This window comes from Hipposideros armiger, unplaced genomic scaffold (assembly GCF_001890085.2).
Source record: "Hipposideros armiger isolate ML-2016 unplaced genomic scaffold, ASM189008v1 scaffold_48, whole genome shotgun sequence".
NCBI classification, from domain to species: domain Eukaryota; kingdom Metazoa; phylum Chordata; class Mammalia; order Chiroptera; family Hipposideridae; genus Hipposideros; species Hipposideros armiger.
Genome location: NW_017731398.1, coordinates 623,883 through 647,441, shown reverse-complemented (window position 1 = coordinate 647,441; position 23,559 = coordinate 623,883). Strand labels below are relative to the sequence as shown.

The following is a 23,559-nucleotide window of genomic DNA, read 5'->3' as shown; positions in this document are numbered from 1 at the left end:
CATGCAAGAGGAAAAGCCTCAATGTAAAGGAATTGTCCTGGCACACTCTGGACATCACATAAGTTACTGTGGTGATTTGTGTTAAAATTATATACCTTCATTGTTCTTTTCCTGGTTACAGAAGCAATAGATGCTTGTTACTGAATAGTCAAATCCCACAGAATTGTATCAAGTAGAAATTGAGAGTCTCTCACAATCCTACCCCCATATACTCTTTGATTCATATGCCTTCAATTTCTCATATATATATTTTCATATATATATATATGCATGCATATTCAGTGGGCTATTTCCCTGCAACTTTCTCTTTTCACTTAACATATCACAGAATGTTTTTCTACATTCGTAGATATAGGTCTATTTCATGAATACAACTGACAGTGGACACTTGGGCCATTTCTAATTTCTCCCTGTTACAAAAGCTCTGCAGTGGACCCTGTACTTCTTCTATCTCTTCACAACCTGGTGTCTCTATGGTGAGAATCCCTCAAAGTGGACTTGCTGGATCCAAAGCCATGTACATTTTATAGTAATATGGATGCTACTGAATTGCCCTCCAAAGAGACTGTACCAACCAACACTCCCTCCAAGCACATCCACTGTATTTTGAAATAACCTGATTATACATCCATCTTCCCAACACACCCGGTGGACTAAAGTCCCCTCAGGAATAGATTGTGCCCTCTTGTCCATCCCAGGGTCACACCTGGCATGTCACAGGAGCTCAGTAAACTGGTGTTGAATGGATGTGAGTGAATGGATAATTTTAATACCATCGCCAGCAATTCTCTCAGCGTGTGCCAGGTGCCGCTCTAAGCATTTTATCCGCATGAATTTATTGAATCCTAATAACTACTAGGAGGAAGTGTTACGATGCCCATTTGCAGATGAAGAAACTGAGGCTCAGAGAAGTGAAGTGGCTTGCCCAGGTCATGAGACAATCATAACAAATGTCTTCAACATCAGGGAGAAACCGTTAGGCTCTGGGAAGGTAAAGTTGCCTTTCAATCATTTTCCCATTGCTCCAACTTTGGATCTCTAGCTTTATTAGGGATTTTCAGGATTAGCTTAAGCAAGCTGAGAAGAAATTTCATGAAATTAAATAGTAGTTTCAAACCTTCCAAATTTGTTTCTGGACCCTGCCTGCTACCGTCTATAGATTTATTTTACAAAGTTAAAATCAGAGTCGTATTTTGTCTCTTGTAGTGGTGGGGGGATCTGGTTTACCTTATGTGATCACTCAGGTATAAATGAAGGCTGTGCCCCTCCCCATCCTCACCCCAGTGCAGGCTGTAGAAGGTGAGCATGAACTTGGCTACCAAGGACTGAGGTCTGGCCATGGGGAGTGAAAAGAATCCACTGGATTAAAGGAAGGGACAGTGCAAAGGCTCAGAGGCAGGGAACTATTCAGGTGAGTGACTGGATTTAGGGTTCTTGGGGTAGAAAAGAAGGGTGGTGAGGGAGGTAAAAGCTAATAAGTCTTATAAGCTATTCAGATTTTATTGTATTAGGCAGTGGAGAGCTACCGCAAATATGTGACTGTGAAGTAACTGCTCAGGGATGGGCTTCAGGAGGACAATGCTGCAAGCAGCACATGGGGAGGACGGGCTCACAGACTGCTGGCAGAGAAATCACTTTAGAGATGACCATAAATAGCTCTGCTATCAACACCTCCCCCACAACCCTCTCCTCCTCCTGTGCACTGATTTCTAATAATGGTATCACCATTCTTCCCAGTCCAGGGATGGAAGTGTGAGTCATCCTGACTCCTCCCCCTGTGCCATGTGGGAGGTCGCCTGCTGATTCTATCTCTACACCATCTGGGAAGTCTTGCCCTTCTGGGGGTGCTGGCAGGACCTTGTGTCAGGCCTGCCCCTGATTCAGGGGCCTTGGCCTCCTTTCCCCAGGCCTGACCCCCTAACATTCCCTCGCTGCTGTTGCCAGGTGTTACGCCCTGCCTACAAACACACCACAAAACTAACGCCCTGGAGTGTCCACCTGGATAAAGTGCAAGTCCATCACTTCTCCCAGCCTGCCTGTCCTGCCTCCCCCCAGATCTTAAATATCCTCAAGGAACCAGCTTGATGGCTGTTCCTCCGCCAAGCTCGGGGACTCCCTTCATCAGAGGTGATTTTCTCTTTGCCAGATGCTTTTTCACGTCATCTAAACTCCTCTTGGGAAACTCTCTTGTGCCTGCTTTGTGGTGATTGCATAGACGTGTGTCTGGCTCCTGGAGGGGAGGGAGGGGCTGAGTGATATGCATTTTTGTGCCTCCACAAGGAACGTGCACATGACCTAGACTCAGTAACAAACCGGGGTTTGATGACAAGTGGGGGAAGGGAGGGACTTTCTAATTCTGCTGGCCCCAAACTGGAGGATCTAAACACCTTTCCTTTAAACACCATCTTTCTCTAACGTGGCTTTCATGGCCAGCAGTGAGCATCACCAGGAATCCCAAACAAGTGCAATAAATACTACAGGCTCTGGGTTTCCTTTCTTTCTCCTTAAAAGTGCAATGGTCTATGAGCTAGGTAGGTGGGTATGCATGGGGAAGGTTGGCATGGAGATGGAGCCCTGGGAGGTGAGCAGTGAGAGGCAGTTCAACCCGAAGACTTTGCCTGACTGCCCCGGGGCTGCTGGTGTGCTTGCTGAGGACACACGTGTCCCCACCCTGACCCCTGTGCAGGCAAAGGCCAGACTCAGAACACACCGAGGCTTCAGTACTGCCTCTGGCCAGGCCTCTGCCGCCCTGGTCCACCCTGGAAAGGTACAGCAATTCCTGGGGTGGGCAGTAATTTCTTTACGACCATTTCAGAAGTGGCAATGTAGGTAGCTGACATACATAACTGAATCTGAATATCCGGGTCGGAAGGATCCTCGGGGGTCCCTTCTCCCAGTTCACAGGTATAACGCTGAGGCCCATGTGCCTGATAATATCAGGATGACGGTGAAAGCCAGTTACCAGAAGCTTCCATGGCCTATGCTTGTGTTTTGAGCAAGAGAATTGGCAATAGAGCGAAAGGGATAATGGGTCATTCTGGGACGTGCTGGCCCAAGAACAGGCATTTGACTGAGGCCTCAGATTTTAGGGGGGTCCAAAAGCAGCCTCCCCTTGGGCTCAGTCTGTTGGATCACAGGGCCAAAACAATAGCGTTCTTTGCCTGGCTGGGAGAGGGAGAAGGGAGTTTTGAAGTCAGTAATTCAAGGTCACTTTCTTGGCACAGCTCCGTCTGGCAATGTTGACTGGGAGGCAGTGAAGGGGAGAGGCTGGGAACACACAGCTGAAAGAAGTTGCAGAATATTTGGAGGGAGTTGTGACAGGGAAAGTGGGGGGCTGGGGTCAGATTTTTCTAAATAAAACCCACCCCCTGTGTGTGTGTGTCTCATTTCAAGAAAATGGGTGGAGAGGGACAGACTTTGGTTGTGGACGGCAGGACCAACCAGCATTGTCTTTTCTAGGAAAACAGGCGAAAGTGGAACTGTTTACCTGGGCAGACGCTGAGTTTATTCAGCCTCGGCGGCGTGCTGAGCACCCATCTGGAAGGCGATAAGCACCGGCGGGCTGTCCTTGAGAACAACAGCGTGTTCTGCCCAGCCTTTCACAGGCGGGATGTCGCCCAGGTCTCCGGGCAGGCCTGTCACTGTTATAATGCCCCCTTTCGGGACCGGAGGACTCTGGCTATGCTGCATGACGTCGACAACTACCAGCTTGACCTGGTGAGGCGCGCTGGGGGGGTGGGAGGAGGGGACTCCAGTCAGTCTGAACAACCCGCGGAGGGGACAGGAGGGTCTGAGAGAGAACTTAAGGAGGCCTGAGGTACCCATGGTCATGCGTCAAGAGCGCGGAACGCGCACCTGGTTCACGCGCCTTGGGGGCGTTTAGTTCAGCCAACTCGAAAGACGCGGGAGTTTCCTCAGAGAGGCCTGTTTGGGTTTAAGCTGAAGTGTCAGCAGCTGATAGCCCTGGTTGTAACCGGGCGTCCTGGAGAGGGGGGGGGTTTAGCCTCGCTAGCGGCTCCCCTAACCCTTCAGCTCCGACCCTCGCGCGCAGGGGGGCGCCGGTCCAGCTGGGCTTCCCGCGGCGGGAGTGGAAGGGCAGGCTGCGCGCAGGGGGCGGGTCCCGCGCGGCCTGGACCCGCCTAATCCCGGCGAGGCCCAATGGGCTGGCGGCCTCGGCGGCCCCGCCCCGGCCGTGCCCGCGCGCCCAGCGCCCAGGTCTGGGCAGCCCGCTGCCAGGCAGCTGGGAGCTGCGGCCGGCGCTCGGATCTCGCCTGCCGGGTTCTTTCCCTCGCCTGCTCGGGATGGCTGGCTACCTGCGGGTCGTACGCTCGCTCGGCAGAGCCTCGGGCTCCGGGCCGGCCTGGGCGCCGGCAGCCCTGACAGGCCCCAACTTGCAGGACCCGCCGCGGCGCCACTGTGAGTGCCAGAGGATCCGGGCGGGCGCGCGCCCGGCTTCGCGACGTGGCGGCTCCCGGGCCGGGGCCAGGGAGCGCGGACCCGGCCGCTCGCGGACCGGGGTCGGCGGGGTTGGGCACACAAAGAGCTGGGGACGGCCTTGCTCCGCTCTCCCCAGCCCCGAGCTTCCAGGCCGCGCCAGGCGCAGGGGTGGGGGACTTGAAGGACGGTGGCAACTGTGGGCCTGGGCGATGCCAGCCCTGCGGCCCTGCGCGGGCGGGAGTTCTGGACTGCCCGGGCGCCCCCAGATAGAACTGTATAGCGAGCGTGCTCGGGGTGTCCCAAACCAGGAGGGCATCCTGCCCACCCTGCGCCCCTGGCGGAAGACGAGCAAACGAATGGGGGCCGGAGCACCCCACGAGCCGTCCCTGCTCAGACAAAGGCGGGAGGAGGAGGCATCCACTTCCCCTTCCTTTTCAGCCAGGCGCGCTGTAATCCCTCCTCGCCGCCAGGCCCTCGTCAGCTATTTTTGGAGCAATTTACACGACAGCTGGAGGAGCGTGCTTTTCATTTTCCCCTTTTGTTTGGACTCCCCCCTTTCTCCTTGTCGCCGCACTTGCGGCTCCATCTTGGGGCCTCTCCTTGGCCTGACCTGCCTTTTCTCGCGGGCCAGTTCCTGCGCTGGTCCTTGGCCCTGCCTGGCTCACCGATGCAGAGACCTGGCAGCTGCACCTAAATGTCACTTTCCCCAATGGTAGTTCACAGCTTCTGTGGTACCCTTAGCTCCGGGCTTAGGGGAGAAGACAGCAGTTCCGTGGTAATAAGCAGAAGGTAGCCTGAATCTCCATTACCAGCACAGGCTGTTCTGGCTGGCATGTGGGCATTACCTACACCCTGGCTACCCATCGCCAGCTACAAAAGGCAGGGAACAATGTAGGTCCCTTGACCCTGTCTGATGCCTGTTGTCACGGAAACCTCTGTCCTGACCTGGCCAGGAACCCCTTGTAGTGAGCCAGGGGAGCGAGGAAGAGGGTGGGGCTCAGGCGACCTGGCCTTACTGCTAGTGTAGGTAATCTTTAACAGAGTGTGGGAGCAGCTGACCAGAGCCTGGGCCCCAGCGGTCCCCCCCACCCCCAAACCTGCCAAGAAGAAAGCATTTCTGCTTTTGTACTTCTAGGATTTGTCTCTAAGGGGCCAGCCCTGCAATCCTAAGTTTCCAAGTGCCCCCAGGCCCCAAAACAAGTTTCCCATAGGGCACCACCTTCAGCAAAATATGGTGGAATTTAGGTGCATTCTCCAATTCTCCCTTTTATTCCCGCGTTGTTGGAAAAAAAAAAAAAGAAGAAGAAGCAAAACACCCCACACATAAACAAGAAAACAAAGCCCCTTTGGGGGCCTGAATTTGGGTAACCCATAAAAAGAGCAGGCAGTTACAGGTCCTCCTTGAAGTCCCCAAATAGGTTGGTTATTATCATAATGGGGAGAATGCCTGGTATTTGAGTTGGACATGAGACTATACAATTGTGACCTCTGCTAGTTTGCTACCTGGCAACACTGCCAGAGACAGAATAGTTGGCATTCCCCTTGATGACAAGGAAAGAGTATTTTTTGGCTAAAACATCCTTGTGCCTGCTGCCCAGTTATTCCTACACATGTCTGTTTCTAGTTTTGCAACTCATGGGCCTCCAGTAACTGTTTCTGTGGTTCTGATAAGCGGGAGTTTGGGGGAGAATGACTTACCGATCCTTCCTTTGCTCTACTCCTAGCCTAGGAACTTAATTTTCTCACCTTGCCTGCCCTTTGACTTTTCAGATCTTGGTAACTTGCCTGTACTCGCAGATCCGAGAGCAAGTTATTTAATGATTGTTCAAAGTTTTGCAGACCCACTAGTGGAGTTCTTGTGTGTTCTCCACTGAGCCTTGTTTCAACCACACCAGATAAGACCACAGCTGCCGCAGCAGAGCTGTTTGGGTGGTCGTGTTTGACCTCAGTAAGTTTTGAGGGAAAGCCTGTGGGGCCTGTCCCCAAATCCTCTATGTGAGGTTGAAGCCTCGTGCACTGATTCCATTCAGGGCATGAGATACTGGAAACTTCTCTCTGATTCCTGGAAGCTGGATTCTGTGGCCTGCACTGGACTTTCTACTTCTGTCAACCCAGGTTTAAAACGCCAGGCGATTGCAAATATTAATCCACTATAAATTGTGTGCTTCTCCAGGGCAGGAAGCCCATTGCCTGGCAGAGTTGCCACATTTTTGATGATCTGGTGCAGTCTGATGGTGCGAACTCTCTGGCCTCTGTGGCAAATCATCCTAGAAGGTGGGGGTGGGGAGAGAGCACATTTTATCCAAACAGGAGGTGAGGGCAGGACAGCCCTTACCACAGACAGAATTGACCGTGACTTGGCGTTCATTCATGCCTTCCACAAATATTGTGCCTCCACTATGTGCCAGGGACTGTGCAAGGTGCTGGGGACAGAGTTGAGAATAAGAGGCAAAGATTTCTGACCTTTTGGGGCTTCCATTCTAATTTGGGGACAGATGGTAAACAAGATAGAGGTTGGCTAGCATGATAAATGGTAACAGGACAACAGAAATGCAGGGAAGGTGTGCGTGAATGTTTGGGGGGTGGCTAGAAATTACTGAGTGAAGAGCTGAGGGGGGTGGAGGACACAGGCCATTTAGTTATCAGGGGAAGGGGGAAATGCAGGTACCAAGGTCACGGTGGAGGAGCGCTCATTTGCCTGTGGGGATAGCAGAGAGGAAAGCGTGCATGGATCTGGCTCAGAGTGCACCATGGTGAGTGATGGGAGATGGGCCAGGTCGTGGGGGCCCAATTGGGTTTGCAGGCCATTTTTGAGACCATTGGCCTTTACTCTGAGTGAAAGTGGAGGATTTGCAGGGTTTTGAGAGGAGTGTCATGACCCGAGTTACATTTTAACAGGAGCGCTGTGGCTTCAGGGACCTGGTAGGAGGCCATCATCACAATCTGGCGAGAGGATGTCAGTTTGGACCTGGGTGGTGGACCTAGGGATGGTGAGAAGTGGTTGGGTGCTGGATATATTTTGACAGGAGAACCAATAGGATTTTTTGATGGTTTGGATGTGAGCGTGAGAGAAAGGGAGGAGTGAAGGATGACACCAAAGAAAATACTAGAGTGTCTTCCAGAATTGCTGCCCTGCCTTCTGGAGCTCGCAGGAATTGAGGCTCCCCCCCCATTCTGCTGGGCCATGCTGGCTGAGAAGCCCCTCTGCTGAGAGCATCAGGGGTAGGAATGTGGGAGAAGCAGTTATCATTGGTGCATCTGTCTTACCTTGAGCCTTGAGTTTGGAGCTGCAGGCAGATCCTGAAACCAGGAATGGGTTTTGAAATCCTTACTTGGTGTTGGGTGCTAGAAGCCCCAAACCAGGAGGTTGGCCTAATGGGCCTCTTGGGACTAATGTAATCTCACCCCATGCTCTGGCCAAGATGACAGTGTTCATGCGCCGTCTCATCTGAAGATTTCGTGGTGTCCCTTGGAGGCTTTCATGGGGGCCCAGAAACTGTTCCTTGGATTTCAGGTTGCTTGTCTCCCAGAGATGGGCAGACGGGATGTCTCCCCCATATTGGCTAAACAGCAAAGTCTCAAACTCTGAAGCCTTGGGGCGCTCTGGAGGGCACGTGGCAGGCCTGGCATGAAGGGACAGGCTGCCTCAGCCCAGCCCAGCCCTACCATGAGCCATGCCGCTCTGCGTGCCTGGGGGAAGCAACTCATTCTTCAAGACAGTCTAAATTTTTATGTAAAATCTCCTGTGTGTGTGTGTGTGTGTGGTGTGACTAGTTTAACTTTTTAAAATTATTTTTTATTTATTTTTATTGTAAGAAATGCATAACAAAAATTTCCGTTTTAACCATTTTGAAGTCTGCAGGTCAGTCTTGTTAAGTGCATTCACATTATTGTGCAACCAATACCCAGAGCCTTTTCATCTTGCAAAACTGAAACTCTGTACCATCAAATAACAGCTCCCCATTCCCCCCTCTCCCTCCAGTCCCTGGCAACCACCATTCTACTTTCTGTTTCTATGAATCTGATTCTTTGTAGTGCCTCATATAAATAGAATCACAAGTGTTTGTCTTTTTTTGTGTGTGTGACTGGCTTGTTTCACTCAGCATAATGTCCTTCAAGTTCATCCATGTTGTAGCATGTGACAAGATGTCCTTCTTTTTTAAGGCTGAATAATATTAGTCTGTTATATGTACATACATACTGCCTTAAAAATATTCAAGTTAAAATGTATTGACCTTTTGAGTAAGGTGTAGGAATTGTGAAAAGCTTAGGGGATAGAGTTATGAAGTCCTTACATATTTAATACTGCCTATAATTTATCATAGGAGTTACTTCCCATAAATGTTAATGGCAGCTGGATTGAAAGAGTGTGTGGGAGATGTGGGATGTTATTTATATAAGTAAGTCTCCTGGAGATACAAAGTGAATTTGCCATTGTGGGATTTGGAAAGCTATTGCGGTAGGTTTGACATCGCTAAGCCATGGAGGTACTTCTTTTTTTTAGTTTCCAAGCAGGTCTATCCACCATTAAGGTGTGGGGAGCCCAGTCTTGAAAAGCTTAGAAACATGACCATTGTTTAACCTTTAGGAGAAAAGCTTTTCTTAACCTTCCTGGATTAGCTTCCAAAGAGCCCTGTTCTCTTGGAAGGTTCATGTCACATTTAGCTTATCCATTCATCCCTTGGTGGACCCTGGGGTGGCTGCTGGTTATTGTGAATGATGCTGCTCTAAACATAGGTGTACAGGACTCTGCTTTCAGTTCTTTTAGATCTACACCCAGAAGTGGGATTTGTGGATCGTATGGCCATTCCAGTTTGAATTTTTCGAGGAGATTCCATACTGTTTTCCATAGTGGTTGCACCAGTTTACATTCTCACCAGCAGTGCAACCAGGGTTCCAGTTTCTCCACATCCTCACCAACAGTTGTTGTTTTCTGGTTTTTTTTTTTGGTTTTGTTTTGTTTTATAATAGCCACCCTAATGGGTGTCATGTGGTATCTCATTGTGGTTTTGATTTTTCCCTAATGTTTAGTGACGTGTGTGTATTGTTTTTGGAGATATATCTATTGGAGTCCTTTGCCCATTTATTAATCAGGTTATTTGGTTTGATTGTTGTTGTTGTTACAATCCCCTGATTTTTAAACTTTGGCCACCAATTAATATTAGAAAAAGAAAAGAAAAGAAAAAAAACCCCCACTACCTGCATCAAACAAAATGAGTGTCTGCTGCTGTTCCCAGCTTCTCTGAAAAGTTTGCTTTCAGGGAGCCTGCACTTCTGACCTTGATAAAGGCGCTACTTTCTCTATCTCTCCGTTACCTGTAGGTTTCCCCCTCCGTACTCACTCCTTGAGGGCAGGCACTGTTGTGTTTTAGGTGCTTCAGGAAGAGGCGCTTAGCACCTGGTTGTATTATTAATAAGTGGGCCCTGTGGTCTTTGAGGGTTTGACACCTGCTGTGACCTTGACATTGAAATCCCTCATGGAGGAAGTGTGGTGTCCACAGCCCACAGGCTGCCAGCCGGAAGCCCAAACCTTGAGTGGAGCCCACGCTAAGTCTGAAACCTTTAGGACTGACCCCTAAATGAATCTCTCCTTAGGGATCCTGATTATATGGTAGGTTCAATAGTTCTTTTAAAAACTGGATTTGGGCTGGCCGAGTGGCACGTTGGTTAAGAGCTGGCTTGGGAAGCCAGAGGGCCCCGGTTCGGATCCCACATATGAGGGCCACTGACACTGCCCTCTACAGCTAAGATGCTGACCAACAGCTCAACCTGGAGCTGGGCTGCCGTGGGTCGCCGGCAACGGCGTGGGCTGCAGTGGGTTGCCACGGGCTACCGTGTGTAACCAGCAGCCAGCATGAGTGGCCAGCAGCCACCATGAGCGGCCGTCCAGAAGACGGTGACTGATCTGCCTCGCCCGGGAAGAGCGCAATGATGATGCCAACTTGGGCCAGTGAAGCAACGTCCTCCACAACTAGACTGAAGAACAAAANGACAGCAACTTGTCTGTTCCCCTTCCCCCAATTCCCCAGCGCTGTTCCCACCCCCCAATTCCCCAATAAAAATCTTAAACAATAAAAAAAAAAAAAAACTGGATTAGTTCTCATCAAAGTAACTCATAGGAGATGCTTCTAAAAATTAAGCTAGCTCAGTCACAGCGCAGTAGACTTTCTGCAGGTTCTAAAGCCCTTTCCATTCAAGCTTTAGGCCAGAAAAGGTGAAGGAATTTCATAGCCTGGGTCCGAAATCCCTGGTGCATCTTGGGAAAGGTGCTAGAGCAGTGCCAGCAGCGGCCACCTTGGTCTCTAGGGAGTGAAGTATTTTGAGTCCGTGTTCGCTTTCTGGTTCTCTACATCTGACCCACAAGGGCACCCAGAGGCTGCACTCGATCCACAGATCTGTATTCTCTCCTGTCTCTGACACAAGCCATGCTCCCTGGTCTCATTTTTCTTCTTGAATGATCTCTTAGATTCTTTTCAGATTTAAAAAAACAAAAAACCCAACCTGTTTGTATATCTTTTGGAAGTGGGTCATTTTGCTGTACATATAATATTAACCTTTTCTCTTAGCAGGCTGGGGATGTTATCCTGAGTTATGGCTGTGGAGTGTGTTCTAGGACAGAGATATGTTTGGAGTTTGGTGGGCTTTGGTCACTTTTGTTTCAATCGTGCCTAGGTGGCCATGCTTTTTTAGTTTCTAGGCTTTAGTTTCATAGGCTTCTGTATTGTGCTGTCCACTGAGCAGATGTCACGTCTCCTGATGTTGGTGATGTCAAGTGAACATCCTTGTCCCCTCCTCTGTAGTCTCTGGTGGGGTGGAAGACCCCAAACTGCACCTGGAAGGACTGTGTGTCCTACAAGTGAATGGGCCCTGGGTGGGGACCGAGGAGTGCTCCCGTGGGGACAGGATCCAGCTCTCAGCTGTCCCATTCCTCCTGGGTGTCAGCAGTGAGTGAGGCATCTGAAGACAGGCCTGATGGCAGGTTTTCGAGGTCTTGTTGCCGTGCTCTGCAGCCGCTGCTTCCTCCAGGCTGTGGGCAGAGGAATGTGCAGGCACCTGGACGCCCCCATCTGAGGGTCAACAAGCCTTGTCCAAGGCAGCCCTCACTAGTTAATTAGATGGGCCATTATCTTGGGTTTTCTTTGGAATTCACTTCCCAGGCTGTTGGTTTTTCTCACGAGTCAGACTTTTTCCTTGAAGAGCCTCCCTAGCTCCTGTCCCCCCTCTGCCGTCTCCCTGGGCCCGGATCAGCCACTCTGCCAGTCCTCTGACGACGCTGTGGCAGGACTGGCCGACCGGAGCCGGCCAATCCCAAGCGCCCTAAGCGTGTGCTTCTCGTGGTGCAAGTGCGAATTCCCCCATTTTCAAACTGTAACCTCAGCCTCCCTACATTTAAAGTAGAGAGAATGATAGCCCCTTGGGGAGTGGTTAGAGGGTTGAATGGAATCATATAAAGGGCGGGGTACACTATTAGGCATGGAGGAGGCGAGGCGCTAATAAGTCCCTCCTCCCTTCAAGCTAAATCAGGTTCTCAGGTTACTCGCGACTGCCCAAGTGAGTGACTGGCTGACTTTGAGAGGCTATTGGAAGGACAGGGGGTAGCGCATAGAACTGCATGGATTGGACTAGAGGGGATTCTGGGCTGCCCTGGAGACTGGGGGGCAGTAGCCCCTGGGCAGCCTCTCCCGACTTGCTGCTGGACTAGGCAGCCCCAACTGGCTCTGGTTCTCTGTCTCCTCTGCCTTCAGGGGAGGAGGTCTCACTGGCCAGGCTGGCCATACTCAGTGGGGGATCCAGGTCCCCGAGTACTGGGAGCTGCTCCTGTAGAAGGGGAGCTGGGCAGCTGGGCCCTGGCTGACCACTGAAGGGCAAAGGGCAAGTCTGGCAGGGAGGAGAGGGGCTGCCCTACCAATCTCCCAGGGGCGTCATGTGCTGTCTGTGCCTGGTTCTAGATGCCGACAAGAGGATCAAGGTGGCGAAGCCGGTGGTGGAGATGGACGGCGATGAGATGACCCGTATTATCTGGCAGTTCATCAAGGAGAAGGTAGCTCCCTCCTAAAGTGGGTGGCTTTCCAAATGGCTGGCCAAGCATAGCCTTCTGCCCCAGCACAGGTCTCCCGGGCCACACTTCAGGCCCCCAACCACCTGCCTGATTCACCTACCACCTGGTGGGCAGCAGCAGTACTGTTTCTGTCCTTCCGTCCATTCTTCTGTCATGTCCAGACCACTCATGGTTCTCGTGACGTCAGGCAGGGGGTTGTCCTCAGCAGCCTGTATCTTGTGCTGGTGCCAAAGCCTTCTTATCTTAGCAATCTGTGCAGATTCAAGGCCGATCCTGTATCCTATCCATCTTGAGCCCCTATATTCTGATGCGTTTCCTTGAGGGAGTGAAAAGAGAAAACAGGGCTGGTGTGCAGGGCAGCTGTGCACACAGTTAGCCTTTTCTTTGCAGTTCCAGGATGTTAGTCACCATGTGTCGTGGCTGTGGTGTGTGCTGTAGGACAGTGATATGTTTGAGCCACCATGGCACATGGTTCTCAGGATGGCTGCTTGGCTTCTCCAAGTTACTGGGGTCTTCCTGGGAGAGTGCCTCATCCCTGTGAAGACCCCCCACTGTGCGTATGTCCACAAGAAGAAGGCTGAGAATCGTTGCTTCTGAATGGGGAAGAAGAGGGAATCCAGTGCATGGAGAAATCTAGATGCACTTGGAGTTGGGATTCACCTGAGTTGATGGGCCATCACAGTGGATGGATGGTCGATGCTAGGGGATGAGCCCTGTGAGTGGCTGCAGCTGGGGCCTCCAGCCTGGGCCTCCAGCCTCTCTCCAGAGCCCCAGCCTCCTGCCAGCTTTGGCCTGGCCCCGCTAATGAGTGGCTGCACTGCCCTTCCCTCCACTGGCCTTCCCTCATCCCTGGCCTGGCTGAGTGTCCCCTGCCATGGCCTGGACGTGCCCCTGAGTCATAGTCACCTGGGCTGATGCCTTGCCTTGGCTGTCTGTCTGTAGCTCATCCTGCCCCATGTGGATGTCCAGCTCAAGTATTTCGACCTGGGGCTCCCACACCGTGACAAGACTGATGACCAGGTCACCATCGACTCCGCGTTGGCCACCCAGAAGTACAGCGTGGCCGTCAAGTGTGCCACCATCACCCCTGATGAGGCCCGAGTGGAAGGTGCGGGGGTGTGGAACTGGGTGGGCTGGGACTTGACCCCAGTGTCCCTGTGAATGTCTGGTAGACAGTAGAGCCTTAGTGACCCCTGTAGATGGGGCTAGGGAGGGGCAGTTAAGGGGCTGGCCTTAGGTTCTAGTTAGGGTGTGACAGAGCTGAGACCAGAATCCATGTGTCCTGCTCCCATGTGCCCGTGGTGTTTCTGCTGTGCTGTGTAGCTCTGGCCAGTGTAGGTGCTATCGGTAACAGGAAGGAAGAGGAGGAGGAGGAGGAGGAGGGAGCTAATGCTGACACTGTCACAGTCAGAGCGGGTCGCCTGTCCCTCCGGCCTCCTGGACTGTCATGCAGGCAGGTTTACAGAGAGACCAGGGGCCGCCTGTGTCTAGAGGAGGGCTGTGTGTCAGGCTGAGATCCTTCAGAGCCTCGGAGGGCTCCCAGGGGCATCACTAGTGTCCTGTTGCTGTCTTGGCATCATAGGTCTGCCCCTGCCCCTGAGACCATGGAGGGGGTCTCAGAGAAGTACCCTTAACAGGCGTGGACTGGCTGCTGGTCCTGGTTCTGGGGCTGGTCCTAAGGGTTCCATGAAATGGCACCAGTGTGTGGATAAAGGGGCCAGGTTTGGAAAGTTCAAGAAAGGGTGTTTTAGCAGTTTGCAGAGTTCTGTCTTCCTACTTCATGCAGGATCCGGGAGCTAGAAAGAAGCATTCAAGACACAGCTCCAAGCTCCCCAGGCCTCCTGCTGTCTTTCAGGATGTACTAACCTTAGGGTATTGGAGTCATTTTAGTGCTAAGCGCTTCTCACAGGTTTTCTTTTCTTTTTCCGGAACCCTTGGGCTTATATATCTCCATTTTATGGACAAGGAAGCCAAGGGTCACAGTCTTAGTAACTTGGGCCAGTTAGTGGCAGTCCGGGGTCTCGAACCAGAGCATCTGGAGTGAGGCACTGTGCTGCCAGGATTCAGCAGAGCTTCATTTGAGTGTGATGCGGGAGTAATAGCTGACAGAGCACTTACTGTGTGCCAGGCTCTGTCCCAGGCACTCTACACATGAGCTCACTGAATCCTCACAGCAGCCCAGAAGGCGAGGCATTTTATCAAAATTTCATTTTATAGCTCCGTCAAGCCACTTGCATAAGACTCACAGTTAGAAGTGGCCGAGCTGGACCTTGAAGCCAGGAAATGTGATCCTGGAGCCCACACATTCACAATCTAGACGCTCCTGCTTCTCCAGATGATTTTTAGGACCGCCGTCTGGCTGTGTTCTTGCTTGGGGTTCAAATTCTGGTTGGAAGGTGGGGGCTGCAGTGGGGGCACTTTAGTCTCTGTCCTCCTAGAGTTCAAGCTGAAGAAGATGTGGAAGAGTCCCAATGGAACCATCCGGAACATCCTCGGTGGGACTGTCTTCCGGGAGCCCATCATATGCAAAAACATCCCCCGCCTTGTCCCTGGATGGACCAAGCCCATCACCATTGGCAGGCACGCCCACGGCGACCAGGTGGGCCACGGTGGGAATTAGGATCCACTGGCCTGGGACTCCCATCTAGAGCCCTTGCCATGAGTCGCCTTCTCGTCTTTGCAGTACAAGGCCACAGACTTTGTAGCTGATCGGGCCGGCAAGTTCAAGATGGTCTTCACCCCGAAGGATGGCAGCAGTCCTAAAGAGTGGGAGGTGTACAACTTCCCCGCTGGCGGCGTGGGCATGGGCATGTACAACACCGACGAGGTGAGGAAGGCACGGGAGCCTGAGCCTAGCCTTCCTGCTCCAGGCGTTACCCTTGCCAGCTTGGCTACCTTATCAGAGAAAAGCGCCTCTTGGCTTACGTTTGGAGCAAAAGTGCCAGGCCTGGGTCACATGACCTTCTCTGAGCCAATCACAGAGGCCCCGAGGGAGGAGGCAATCTGATTGGATAAACCGGGACATACTGTCAATTCTAGGGACAGGTCCCACCTCAGCCATGTGGCCTAAGAATTACGGAGCAGGAGGTAGTTTTCCAAAGCAAAGCTAGGGGGCTGCTTCCTCCCAGAAGTTGGGAGAGGGCAGCCGGCCAGCTGAAACAACAGATGCTCCCTCCAGGGTGGCTGGGTGAACCTAGACTACCAGAGAGGGTCGTGTAGGGGGAAAGGGTGCCATTCCCGGCCTAGAGCCTGGCCCTGGGGGGCCCTGCTAGGAACCTTGCTTTCTCCCCCTAGTCTATCTCGGGTTTTGCACATAGCTGCTTCCAGTATGCTATCCAGAAGAAGTGGCCGCTGTACATGAGCACCAAGAACACCATCCTGAAAGCCTACGACGGGCGCTTCAAGGACATCTTCCAGGAGATCTTTGAGAAGTAACATACTTTCCCTTCAGTGTTTCCCAGCCCTTCTTCCTTGTCCTCCCCGCCCTCGTCCTACCCAGGGAGGTTGCTGTCCCAGGGCCCCTGGCTCAGCTCTGAGTCTCAGGGAGGGATCCCCCACCTGTCAGCCTCTTGCTCTCTCCCCACAACAGGCCTTTGTACTTCCAGGCACTACAAGACCGACTTCGACAAGAATAAGATCTGGTACGAGCATCGGCTCATTGATGACATGGTGGCTCAGGTCCTCAAGTCTTCAGGCGGTTTTGTGTGGGCCTGCAAGAACTACGATGGAGACGTGCAGTCGGACATCCTGGCCCAGGGTACGCTGGGACTATGGGGAGGGGTTGTCGGGCTTCTCTGGCTGGAGATATTTGCAGACCCTTTTGGTAGTAAACTTTTCTAGTGTAGCAGCAGGACTAGGGACTTGCCAGCTCCGTGCAGGATCTCCTGTGGACACCAGAGGGCAGGAGCTCCCTGGCATCTGAGCAAGGAAGGATCACAAATTAGGTTTAGACTAGTGTATTACTAAGGCTGCTGTTCAAGAGATAGGAGGACACAGAAATTCAAGTTCTAAAGGGCTAAGTGTGTCAGCCCTGAGGTTCCTGTCTAGGAAGGGGCCAAGTGACTAGGTTTGGCTCTGGTGGAAACATGGATTGAGCACACTGGGTACTCTTTAAATTACAGAAAATTTGGGCCGGCCGAGTGGCTCAGTTGGTTAAGTGCTCGCTCAAGAGCTCTAAGCAACAGAGTCGCCAGTTTGATTCATGGCCCGAGCTGAGCAGCCGCTGAGCTGCCAACAGGTGGCAGGATGGCTCAGCTAAAAACAAAACAAAACAAATTACAGAAAATTTGTTTTACACGGTAAACCTTTTGGATGTAGGAGACTATCGGGGAAGATGGCAAACCCCTAGGCCCTCGAGCACCCTGAAAGACAAATTGGATTGTGGTAGAAAGCCTGGGTGAGACCATTCGAGAAGAACCATAAGAAATAGCCCATTTGTGTGGGGAACAACAGGAAAGATGGTGGGGTAAGCCGCATGTAGCATAGAGAGTGGAACGGAAACAAGGTTATGTCAGATGGGTGAGGTCAAGCTTCCAGGAGAGAATCCCAGGTTGCGATGAAAAGGCAGAGGGTCCTGATGCTTTATAAAACCCCTGGATTTATTTTGAACAGTTCAGTGGTGATCCTCTCACTAGAATAATTCCCATCTAGGCTGGAAGGGTGAAAAGCCATAGCAGACAAGAGAAAACATGAAAGTTACCCCTAAGTATTGGGTTGTCGGAAAAGTCATGATGCATTTTTGCAATGAAAAACAGAAAAAATACATCATTACGTTTCCGACAACCCAATTTATAAGGAATTGGTGTAGTGGGAAGGTCCAGGTAAAAATGGAGAAGGAACCCCCTTCCCCTGCCCCAATAGCAAAAATTCTTAGACAAATAATTTTCCTATAGGAGTTGCCCATTTTTTATTTCTCGGGCCTTTACAATTCTTATTTTGGTGCCATGGGTGCTTTTGAAGCCCAGGACACCTTGACAACAGAAATAGTTGACATCCAGATGTGGGAAAAATTGGGAATAAATCACAAAGCTTTCAAGTAGCCGAAAAGAGTGGCAGATAGAGTGATTGCTGTGAAATGCAGCGGGCTTTGTTCTTCCCGTTTGAATATGCCTCCTCATCATGAGCCAGGCTGGGTGGGCAGAACTCTGTGGGGTCTTGAGCTCTAGGGGACTACGGGCTATGGGACACCTGGATGTGGGGACACAGTGAATGCTAACAGGCCAATCATAGCCACCTTCAAGTGTCCTCTGCCCTGTGCGCAGCTCAGGAGACCCACGACAAGGGCCCAAACCGGAACAGTCCCCGTCCTTCCTGTTGGGCATGGGTGGAGACATAAGCTGAGAAGTAGTTCAACCTGGGTGGTCTGAGAAGAGGCACCAACACAGAGGAGGGTCTTCTCACTCTTCAGGCTTTGGTTCCCTTGGCTTGATGACGTCCGTGCTGGTCTGCCCAGATGGGAAGACCATTGAGGCCGAGGCTGCTCATGGGACAGTCACCCGCCATTATCGGGAGCACCAGAAGGTGAGTCTGGGGAGTGTGGCCACATACTCTACCCCAGGGGCACAGAGCCCACCGGCCCTGAGAACTGGGAGGATGGGCCTGGCCCTGTCAGTCTAGGGGTGGGCAGCTGCATCCGGGTGGTCCCCTTGTTGTCTGGTTGGCTTTTGATTCCCCTGCAACCTCTGCCCCCAGGGCCGGCCTACCAGCACCAACCCCATTGCTAGCATCTTTGCCTGGACGCGTGGCCTGGAGCACCGGGGGAAGCTGGACGGGAACCAGGACCTCATCAGGTGGGCACAGAGGAGGGGCCTAAGCTGGCCCGGGGCAGGCCTGGGCCCTGACTCTGCACAGCTGCGGTCTCACTCTGCCCCGTCCCCTGCAGGTTTTCCCAGACCCTGGAGAAGGTGTGTGTTCAGACGGTGGAGAGCGGAGCCATGACCAAGGACCTGGCGGGCTGCATCCATGGCCTCAGCAAGTAGGTGGCCCGGGCGGAGGGCAGGGTTGGCTTTCTGGGACCTCAGGGATGGGTGGGAAGAAGCCAGGGACCCTTTTTAGAGGGACCCTTTTTAGAGGCCCCCTCCTGAGTCAGCTTAGCCGCCAGGAGCCTGGGGCAGGACAGGCCCACAGCCTGGCGGGATGGCGCAGAGCAGACCTCATGAGTGGGTCCCCATCCCTGAGGTTAGCTGCTCAGAGCCTTTCCACCCCCTCCCATACCATCTCCCAGCTTTCCCAGGAGAGTTTGTACCCAGTTCCCCTTTCACCTGGAAAAGAACAGATAGCCCTTACCAGGTTCCTGCTGAATTTGCTGTGGCCCTTTGGCAGTGGGCTGTAGGTAACCTTTGACCTGTAGCCTGGCCGGGCCCCTCCCCACAGGGACTACCATGAAGATGCCCAAGCCCGGGAGGGTGACCGGTTAGCTCAGTTGGTTAGAGCGTGGTGCTGATAACACCAAGGTTGCCGGTTCGATCCCCACATGGGCCACTGTGAGCTACGCCCTCTCTAAAAGAGTCAGTTATGCCATTGTAGAATGAAAGCAACGTGTAACCAATGACCGTGGCTGTTTCCCAATAAAATTAAAAAAAAAGATGCCCAAGCTCAGGCTCTGCCCTTCACGTGAATGGTGTGCTCTCTCGGCAGTGTGAAGCTGAACGAGCACTTCCTGAACACCTCGGACTTCCTGGACACCATCAAGAGCAACCTGGACAAAGCCCTCGGCCAGTAGTAGCAAGGCGGGGCATCCGCCCGGCCACTGTGATTGACACCGGTCCTCTGACACGCAGGAGGGTGAGCCTCACGGCCCTCGCAGGAGGCCTTTCTAGGGGACATTTTTTATAAGCAAGATGTTTTTAAAAGTCTCTCTGTGTTTCCCCTCATGGTGACGTGAGGCAGGAACAGTGTGTTTTACCTCAGCCAGTCAGTATGTTTTGCATACTGTAATTTATATTGCCCTTGGAACACACGGTGCCATATTTAGCTACTAAAATATCTTCACAAAACCGTCTGCTGTGTTTGTCCCTCAGGGGAAGGAGGCAGCTGGGGCCTAGAGGCAGAGAACCCCCCCCCCCAGAGGGCTGGGGGGCTCCACTAGGGACAGACTGGAGTGCCTCAGGCCACAACAGGCCTGTGTCCCAGGCTCCATCCAGTCAGGGGGCCACCAGGAGGGGAGGGGACCAGGCAGCAGGGTGGGCCTCCTTCATTCTATGGAAGCAGCCCAAGGAGCCACTGCAACTCTAGGGGGGCACAGGCCTGTGGGTTCCCTGAAATTCCCTAGCACGATCCGGTTCCTGTATCATGTTCTCCATTTTGGGGTTAACACGTCTCGATAGATTCAGGTTGTTTGTTTATTTATTTATTTCTGTGTTGGTTTTAACCTTCTAAACATCTCCAGATCTCTTTGCCCTTTTTCTTGGCATTAAAAACAGGCCTCACTCAGCAGCCACCTCTCGGTTCTGTTCTCACGGCTGCTTGGGGCTAAGGCCTGGGAGTGTGAATGGGGTCCCCCATGTAGTCTAAGCCAGTGGGTCCCAGACTCAGGTTCACCTTCTCCATTCTTTAGCAAAATGAGAAAAGTAAGGTTATAAATAGGTCTCAATTTAAAGGGCTCTCCTTATGCAGGGATATTCTATTTTTTTTGGTGTTAAAATGTCCTAGGGAAAAATTGTATCATATTCACTTGATAAAATAAATATGTGGCAACCCTAAGTCCATTTCCCAAATTCTGGGGGTGGGGGACTCTCACAACTCCTGAAACCCAGTGACTGAGGACCTCAGGAGCTGAGATGGGCTGCAGTCTCGCACCCACACTGGCGCCCCCTTCTGTTGGAAGGACCTCTCTGCCTCTGTCATGGCGCTGAGCTCCCTGGGCTCCAGGGAAAAGAGCTGGCATGCTGGCTCCGCTAGGCCCGTCTCCTGGGGGAAAGCTCCTGTTTTCTCACCCCTTCTTGTCCATCAGTAGCAAAGGGCTGGCAGTCCCCCAGAATGCACGGCCCCTGAAGCCCAGTCAGGCATTGTGAGCTGGCTTCTGTCCTGGTGCCCAGTTGGTGGGTAAGGAGGGGAAGTGGCTTTTCTCTGCAAGTGGTGGGAATTCTGGGGCCGTGGCCTGTTCCCCTCTTGGGCTTGGAGCAGCTCCTTTGAGGCACCTGGTCCTGCAGGTGCTCATTCCAGTGCAAAAGATGGTCTGGGTCTCCTGGGCCCTGGAAGTGATGCCCTGTTGTGTGAGGCTGCAAAGCTTTAGTGCAAGTTGCTTCCAGGGGAGGGGGTGAGGACCCGGTCCCCGAGAACCATGGAAAGAAGCACCCGCAGTCACCTTGCTAAAGAATATTCATTTATTTATAATTATTGCTAAGTAAACTTCTCTTTTAAACAGGAACATAAAAACACAGTAGGGCTTTGCACAAGTGTGGAATTTCTAAACAGTTGGTTTGTATACACGTCAAAATAAGTTAGAATGGAATTCACCCAGGAGTTTCAAAGTCACCCGAGAGGCCACATACCTCTTTTGAAAAGGTGGGGACGAGGGGTGAGGACAGGAGCCTTGCCAAGACCACCCCCCAGCTCTAATTCTGAATTGTGCTGTCCCCTTCTCTTCGCTTTGCCCAGGTCCAAGGCACAGGGCAGGGGCATTCAAGTATCGAACCTCGCAGAGGGCCGGTGCTGATGGCGGGGCTGGGGGAGGAAAGCGGGGGCCCCCCCGGGGCCCAGACCTTCTCCCTTGGGTTTCCAGGACCAAGGCCACTGCGCTGGCAGCAGAGAGGAGGAGGAGGAGGAGGTACAGGGTTCTTTTTGGTACCAGGGGAGAAAGACGTTGTGGGAAGAGGTAGTTTGCAGGGGATGATGCTTCTGCTCAGCAGGAGAAAAATGTCTTCTACAGTGACGGGGTCACTGCCACCTGAGGGTCATCATGGAGGGCACCTGGGAGGCTGGGGGGACCTCGGGGTCTGGAGAGCCACACTCTGGGGAGGCTTCCATGAGCCCCAGCCCTCTTGTTTGTTGCTTAGTGTGAGCTCTGGCACAGAAGGGTACCTGGCTGCCCGATCCTCCCCTCCGTCCTGATTACAGCCACCCTGAGGCCTGGCTTGGTCCTTCACTCAGGATACAGCCTTGGGGGTTAACTGCTTGTCAAATTGGTCCCTTCCACCCCCAGCTGTTTCACCCCCACCTGGTTTCGGGACTGAAGTTAGTGGCTTCACCTCCTGTGCCTTTGGGGACAGCCCTGCCTGCCCTCCCCCACTGAGGTTTCAGCGGGGGTGGGGGTGGAGGGGGGGGGAGTCTGGGTGCCCTAGCATTCCTGAATGTGCCATTTCCCCCCGCCTTGGGCCTGTAGCCTTCATTTCCAAGGGAAGGGGTGGTGGCGTGGGGACAGAGGTGATGAGCGTGGGCAAGTGAGGGAACCAGCTGCTGGCTGAGCCGGAGCAAGGGCCCTGGCCGCTGTGGTGGGTGGGATAGAGCGAGGGGCTTGGCGGTTTCCTCCTGCCTGTCGCCTGGCCCCTGAGGCCTCCTGCCAGCAGCTGGACCTCCAGGGCCAGAGGGACAGTCCCCTCCAAGCTCAGTCCGACCCTGTCAGGCTGCTCTAGGTTGGGGGGCACAGCGCACACACAGCACACAAGAAAGCTTCTGTTGGGGAAAAAAAAAAATGAGCTCCATCAGAAAAGATAACAGGCGACACAGAGTTGGAAAGGAAAAAAATAACAATAAATTACCTTCAAAATACCCCCATTTGCTCAAAAAAAAAAAATCTTTTTTTTTTTTCTCTATGGTCTTCATTTTCCTTTTTAAATATGTTGCTCTTCCTGGGAGTCGGCTGACTCTTGACTGTCCCCGTCCTCAGAATGGATACTTGTTATATCTTAAATAAGAAAAATACTCCAGCACCCTGCCTCCCCCACCCCCCATACAGGTGGTCCTTGGCCTCCTCTGAGGACAGCCCCTCTTCGTCCCCATTGGTCTCTTCGCTGTGCTCTGCCCCCTCGCTCAAGGGGCCTCCATCTGTCTTCGTTAGTGTGTGCCTGACACGAGGCATGTCCTGGCTTTGTTCACGCTGGGGACCCTGGTGTGGTATCCCAGCTCAAGACAGAACTGGGTGATGTTTGTTGAAATCCACCTTAGGGCTGTGGGGCCTTCTGTGGGGGTGGCTGGAGAGGGCGTTAGCTGGGGGCTGGGCTAGACCCCCCTTTCCTGCGGGCCAGGAGGGGGCTGCATGCATGCCTGGCTCCAGGAGAGCGCAGGAGGCACCAGGAGGTAGAAGGCAGAGGCCCTGCCCAGCAGTCCACAGGCAGATGGGGAAGGCGGCTCCAGGGCCTGGGCTTTCGCCAGCCCAGGGGCTACTGGGTGGGGTGGGCAGTGCTGACCAGCTTGGGAGCTCAGCCATCCCTGGAGGCAGGAGTTGGTCCAGAGGAGAAACAAGGCCTGACTCAAGTGATCTCTTCCTCCAGTGTCAGGACCCCTGCCTACACTGGTTGCCCCAGCTCTGCTGGGCCTGGAGACACCTGAGAACCTGTGCCCTGTGACCTGTCCCCGAGTGGCCCCCATCAGCATTTCCCCCACCCTCCCACAGCAGCAGGCTGATGAGACGTAGACCTGGGCCTCGGTGTCACCCTTCCTTCCCCAGAATGCCTAGGGCCTATGCCTGGTTCACAGCTGAGGCCAGTAGTACAGTCCATTTGGTCTAAAAGTCCCTAGTGGTGCAAATGACTCAGTGGCGGGGGGAGGGCTCAGGACAGTGGGGCAGTAGCTTGTTTCTCAGCTGCAGGAGGTGCAGCCCGCAGCCCATGGGTCTCACCCCCACGCCACAGGCCCTCCTCACCCCGTTCTGGGCGGCCCAGCCTGTGCTATAGCACGTTGTAGTAGGCCATCTCTTTCATGGCCTGTTCGGTGAGGACGCTGGCCTCGGTGCTGCTATCCACGCCTGCGTAGGCGTAGGCATTCTCCTCGAAGTCTTCCATCTCCTGCTGGCTGTCCAGCTCAGAGGGGTCGGTACCTGTCAGCTCCATCATGGGGTCTGCAAGAGAGGGGCACAGTTAGGCTAGTGTGCCCCCTTGTGGGGGGAGCCTGTCACCCCCAGCCAC

At 53.0% G+C, this 23,559-nt stretch overlaps 2 protein-coding genes and 1 long non-coding RNA gene across 8 annotated transcripts in view; 1 reads left to right on the top strand and 2 right to left on the bottom strand.

The window, feature by feature from the left end:
- The window catches only part of LOC109381418 (uncharacterized), a 5,871-nt gene extending 2,156 nt beyond the window's left edge, over window positions 1-3,715 (bottom strand). Inside the window, exon 1 of the long non-coding RNA XR_002123723.1 lies at window positions 3,488-3,715. This is a non-coding gene — a long non-coding RNA (uncharacterized LOC109381418). The remainder of the gene's footprint in view (window positions 1-3,487) is intronic.
- A 473-nt stretch (window positions 3,716-4,188) lies between these two features.
- On the top strand, window positions 4,189-19,930 carry IDH2 (isocitrate dehydrogenase (NADP(+)) 2). The gene is made up of 11 exons (XM_019640029.1): window positions 4,189-4,416; window positions 12,387-12,478; window positions 13,439-13,604; window positions 14,935-15,095; window positions 15,180-15,323; window positions 15,791-15,927; window positions 16,102-16,253; window positions 17,904-18,016; window positions 18,188-18,285; window positions 18,378-18,470; window positions 19,133-19,930. The coding sequence occupies exons 1-11, from the start codon at window positions 4,302-4,304 to the stop codon at window positions 19,215-19,217; spliced, it is 1,356 nt and encodes a 451-aa protein (XP_019495574.1). The 5' UTR covers window positions 4,189-4,301; the 3' UTR covers window positions 19,218-19,930.
- The window catches only part of ZNF710 (zinc finger protein 710), a 68,411-nt gene continuing 64,593 nt past the window's right edge, over window positions 19,742-23,559 (bottom strand). For 3 of the 6 annotated variants that reach the window (XM_019640024.1, XM_019640021.1, XM_019640023.1), the window contains one exon: window positions 19,742-23,492. In XM_019640024.1, coding sequence (XP_019495569.1) covers window positions 23,323-23,492 — 170 coding nt within the window. In that variant the 3' untranslated portion in view covers window positions 19,742-23,322. The remainder of the gene's footprint in view (window positions 23,493-23,559) is intronic. The other 3 variants (XR_002123718.1, XM_019640018.1, XM_019640019.1) reach the window with 3 other exon arrangements.

Excerpts from the sequence above, each read along its gene's own strand:
- IDH2 (XM_019640029.1), top strand. The coding sequence starts at position 4,302 with ATGGCTGGCTACCTGCGGGTCGTACGCTCGCTCGGCAGAGCCTCGGGC. Across the intron at positions 12,479-13,438 it reads GGCAGTTCATCAAGGAGAAG|CTCATCCTGCCCCATGTGGA; the intron begins GTAGCTCCCTCC and ends GTCTGTCTGTAG. Across the intron at positions 18,286-18,377 it reads GGGAACCAGGACCTCATCAG|GTTTTCCCAGACCCTGGAGA; the intron begins GTGGGCACAGAG and ends CGTCCCCTGCAG.